The sequence below is a fragment of the Momordica charantia genome, assembly GCF_013281855.1.
Source record: "Momordica charantia cultivar OHB3-1 chromosome 6 unlocalized genomic scaffold, Mcharantia_2.0 BLBB01000006.1, whole genome shotgun sequence".
Lineage (NCBI taxonomy): Eukaryota > Viridiplantae > Streptophyta > Magnoliopsida > Cucurbitales > Cucurbitaceae > Momordica > Momordica charantia.
In genome coordinates, this window is record NW_028275164.1 from 14,460,262 (window position 1) to 14,465,271 (window position 5,010).

Consider the following 5,010-nt stretch of genomic DNA (forward strand, 5'->3'; position numbering starts at 1 on the left):
ATGTAATGCTTCATAATCACCTTTCAATTTTTGAAGTCGGACCTTCTTGACCCGATCAACCCCTTTATAAGTATTCTCCAAAATTTGTCATGCTTGCATTGCGTTAGTTGCTCCAGAAATCTTCTCAAAATTTGAATCATCAATGGCTTGATGAATAATGGTGAGAGCCTTTTGGTCTTTCTTTCTATTATTTTGCAAAGTCTCTCGTTGAGCTTGATTCAAAGCCACATCCTCTGTTGGTTCTTCATAGCCTCTATCAACAATCTCCCATGCATCTTGTGAACCAAGTAAAGCCTTCATACGAATACACCAACTGCTATAATTTTCTTAGGTAAGACGAGGCACTTGGAATGGATCTAAATTGTTGTTTGCCATTTGCAAAAAACAACTCTTTTCAAACTCAGTCTCTGATACCACTTTATTGGAAGCGTGTGATGGACACTTGCTAATTTAGAATCAACAAGACCCGTTTGAGAATAAACAACTTCACTTGTATTGAAAAATTTCTCACCAAATACACACTTGATTCACAAACTCTCTTGTTTTTCTTCTCCACACACTTGCTTGAAATATAACAAGAGATCATCCTATTTGTAAGACTCTGTGGAAGAATCTAGATCCATAAACTCCATCCTATGAATCTATACATACATGAACACACAATTAGCTTATCTAAATACATGAATGTACTAGTTCATGTACATGTATCATATACCTAGGAATGTATATGCATAATGTATCTAGAATAATACATGTTTAAAACAGCATCAACCCGATCCACTAAAGATTCTACTGCCTCTAATGCAGTAGTCAGTACACTCTTTATCACGCTGAAGAAGCCTTTGCCTCTACTGAGAGCCGATTTTATCATCTGTTGTGTACAAGAAAAAGACACAGACTCCACAAATAGTCCAAGAGCATCAAGATGTCTGTACACCGGTAATGGTGGAACTTGAACAAGAGAAACCAAGAGAAAGAGAAGAGTAAGCATGTGGAGAGTGAATAATTCAGACATAAGGGAAAGTGAGAGAGTGTACCTGAGAAAACATCAAGAGGTAGAAAGTGCACAAGTATAGGTTGAGCGAGATGTTGAAGAGAATGAGAGAGCCCAAAGTCAAGAAAACAAGGAAAAGAAACAGAAGGATAAGGAGTCTATGCCAATGGTGGGCCATCTAGGGCACCCTCGAGCCAGTCGAGAAACTCTTGGAAGAATAAGAAATTATAAGAGAAGTGCTAGAAGAACTAAGAGGGAAAGAAAGGAGGAGGAGCAAGGAAAATAGAAAGAAGGAATGGGAGAAAGCTAGTGATTTGGAGTAAACTAAGTTTGAGAGGTGTTGTATGCCTTGAATTTCTTCTGTTTTATCATCTTCTTCATTTGCTGATTCTCTGCCATTTTTATATTATGCAATATTTCATTTTTATGTGATTAGGAGTCCCTCACGTATATCTTTACTTGGTCAACTTTGATACTTGCAGGATATATACCTACGTATATATATAAATAAGGGAGAGTATTATTCCCCTGTTAACTCACCTATATAATAATGCGAGAATTTCATTTAATAATAGGGGTAAAGACCCTTTCTTTATTTGGATATATATTATATAGTTTCACGAAAATTCAAGAACATACACCCGTTCCAAGAGATACATACATTTGTAACTCTTCTTCCTCTCAATCTTTAAATTGCTTTTGAAGAGCATCAATGACGTGCTTGTCAACTTGGAAGGCCTTCATAAGAACATCAATGGAGATTGGAGGATCAGATCCAAACACAGCATTAGCAATGGTGATAACACCTGGGTTTTGGCTGCTGAGTCCAGCGAAGGCAAGAGCTGGGCCATGACCAACATTGAACTGGAAGTGGATGAGACCAATGGGAAACACAAACACATCTCCTTTGTGAAGCACTTTGGTGAAGAGTTTGTTGGGGTTGGAGGTCACAAAACCGACGAGGAGAGTGCCTTCGACGACAACGAGAATTTCAGTGCCTCGTGGGTGGGTGTGGGGTGGGTTAAGCCCATATGGAGCATAGTCCAGCCGAGCCAAAGAGATGCCAAGAGTGTTGAGTCCAGGGAGTAGGTCAACATTTACTAGAGTCACATTGGAGCCCTGTTTGTTCATTGTGTTTCCAGGAATGTTAAGTCCTCGAAAAACAAAGTCTTCAGCTTTCACAAGCTTTGGGTCCTTGCAGAACTTCCCATTCACAAACACTGAATTCCACCAAAAACAAAAGATAAAAAAGGTGAAATAATAAATACATAAATAAGGCTCTGTTTGATAAGATTCGAATAAGATTGGTTCTTTAGATTTATGTGTGAATGTAGGTGGAAACCAATTATGCATTCGTGGTCTTATGTTTTATACATTTGTACACATGAAGATGAAATGCACATTTACGTGAGGTTACGTGAGAAAGTAAATGGGAAAAAATTACATTTGTCGTACTTTAATAACTAAGTCCAATTGTAGCATAGTTCGGTAGATAACACACTATTATTATCATTATTAATATAATTACTACCCTTAGATATATTTTTGTATGACAATAGTTCAAATTTGTAAAATACCATTTCCGTCCACTCCCCTTAATAAAAAGAAAAAGAAAAAAAAAAAAAAATTCAAGTTTTTTTAATTCGACATCGCAATGAGAGTGAGAGACAAGAAACAATAACATAAAAGATATCAATACGCTTAAAAGTTACCAGCAGATTTGTAGTCGATGGGTTCATCAATGGCAACACAAAAATCTTGAAGAGGGCTGGGATCATAACAAGAAACAAAGATGGTTGCCTGTAAAACAAGGAGGAAGATGGCTGAAGAAGAAAATCCAATAAAACTCTTCATAGTTAATTATTTGTATATTGAGAGAACACCAAGTTTAAGTGTTTGATGTAAATCTTGTCATTAGATCAGATCTATTTATAGATGCATGGACTTGGATTTGAAGTGTTGATACTTAACATTTCAACGACAAAAATTTGTGTTGAAGAAATTTCTTCAACCACCCCTTAGAATTTTACAATATTTATTTCCTTTATAAGATCCAAATTCAAATAAGCAAACATTTCAATATAGAGATATAATAGTGGTGAATAAGTTAAAATTGTCGACAATATTTCATGTTGGCATGTATTATTAGATAGATAGGGTATTACATTTTTATTATATCATAAGAAATTGGATGAAACATAAGAAAATAGCAACAAATATCACTAATATAAACAAAATATTAATAATAAGAATTTTAATTTATTTAGAAAGTTTAAAATGTTTATTTATTAGTTAATTTTATTTTATATGAAATTGATGAAACTTATGATTTTTTCCCTAAATATTCATCAACATTTACATTTTATTGATATTTTCATCCTCATTTCAATAAAGTGAGACCTCAATATTTCATGGACATCAACATTTTATTCCAAATATTGATCAATATGATTGCCTATATAAATATATATATATATAACAATTTTCATGAGGTGTTATCTCAAAATCAAGTTTCAACATGGGATTCTTAACATACGTACCCCTCAACATGGTGACGGGTTGAATTTCATTTTTTGACCAGATACTCATATTTAAGCTTGTTAAACTCTGATATCAATATTCATGATGTAAATTGGCCAATGAAAGGAGTATCCGATTTAATATTATTAACCTTTGCTGGGTTCTTTATCTTTTTAATATAGCAATCTTAATATATATATATATATATATATTGTAATATTGTAATATATATCTTCATTTTATTTAAATGATTAAAGCATCTTTCCATTTTATTTTTGAGATTCTTTTAAGTTTTAGTGATGTCTGGATTAATCGGATATTTTTAAAAAATTTTGAAATTGTGGACAAAACAAAATCATTGAAAATATAGTTGTTTAAAGTTTATTTGGTGTGTAATTAATGTTGGATTGGAGAAAAAGATATTACAATTGAGTCTCGGATAGGTTTTATAGTTGATTAATAGTAATACTTAAACATGAAGTTTATCAAAATCAACTCAACCATTGGGCAAGGAATTGTTTTAACAATTAAAATTCAAGTTATCCAAATTAAACTAACTCGGAAATTAAGTAAGTAAAATTTAGTAATACAAACGGGGAGAAGTTATGCCCAACTTCTATTTTATTTTATTTCTTTTTTCCTTTTTCTTTTTTGAATAATTAACGTGGTTTACAATCTTGAGTGGGGAGAGACGAATTCTTAGTTCATATAACATATTTGTTAATATGTTAATTTCACTAATTTTTATTAATAAGATTTTTACTTCATATAACATATTCTCTCAATCCATATCCACCCCTCTCTTCCTTTCAATTCACTTCTTTTTAGTTCATATAACATATTTGTTAATTTCACTCATTTTTATTAATAAGGTTCAATCATAAACATTAAATAAGGAATTAAATTCAAGATCAAGGAAAGTAACTTCTCTCTCATGACTTTAGGATAAGTTAAATGCATGAGATAAGCGTTATAGGTGTGGTTTAATATGTTTTGGTTATGTTTACCGTGACAGATCCAAAATGTTACATGGAGTGCTTAAACACACATAAACCTTAGAAAAGGTCAACTGGATAGGTTTTTTAAATTGTAATTTTGTGTTTATTAGTCCATTTAACTTTTCAAATAGTCTAATAGGTTATGATGTATTAGACACAAATTAAAAATCTAGACATTCTATTAGATTTAAAATTGAAAGTTTGAAAACTCATTGTTAAATTTTGTAATCTATATATTAGACACAACTTTTAAATTTGTGGAAAGCAAAATCATAATTAACAAGTTTATTAAAGAGAAGTGTTATTAGATTTTTGTTTATATATATAAGTTTATAAGAAAAATAATTAAACTTATGAAAATAATTATTTTTCATACTTGCAGATGTTTTAGAAATGGATTTAAAATATTAGAAAACATATATATGACCTGCAATGTATCTATAATAAAATATAGAAATCTAAATTGATTACTTTAAATGGAAACAAGTGTTTTCATAT

At 31.5% G+C, this 5,010-nt stretch overlaps 1 protein-coding gene across 1 annotated transcript; it reads right to left on the minus strand.

Annotated features, from left to right (window-relative positions):
• Positions 1-1,539: 1,539 nt before the first annotated feature.
• LOC111019889 (germin-like protein subfamily 1 member 13) lies at positions 1,540-2,895 on the minus strand. The gene is made up of 2 exons (XM_022296412.2): positions 2,707-2,895; positions 1,540-2,214 (listed from the first exon to the last, which is right to left on the minus strand). Exons 1-2 carry the CDS (start codon positions 2,846-2,848, stop codon positions 1,676-1,678), a joined length of 681 nt encoding a protein of 226 aa, XP_022152104.1. The 5' UTR covers positions 2,849-2,895; the 3' UTR covers positions 1,540-1,675.
• Positions 2,896-5,010: the final 2,115 nt, after the last annotated feature.

What these genes read in the sequence shown, in the direction of transcription:
- LOC111019889 (XM_022296412.2), bottom strand. Translation starts at nt 2,848, where the DNA reads ATGAAGAGTTTTATTGGATTTTCTTCTTCAGCCATCTTCCTCCTTGTT. An exon ending in CATCGACTACAAATCTGCTG is followed by an intron (nt 2,215 to 2,706) that starts GTAACTTTTAAG and finishes GGTGGAATTCAG; the next exon opens with TGTTTGTGAATGGGAAGTTC.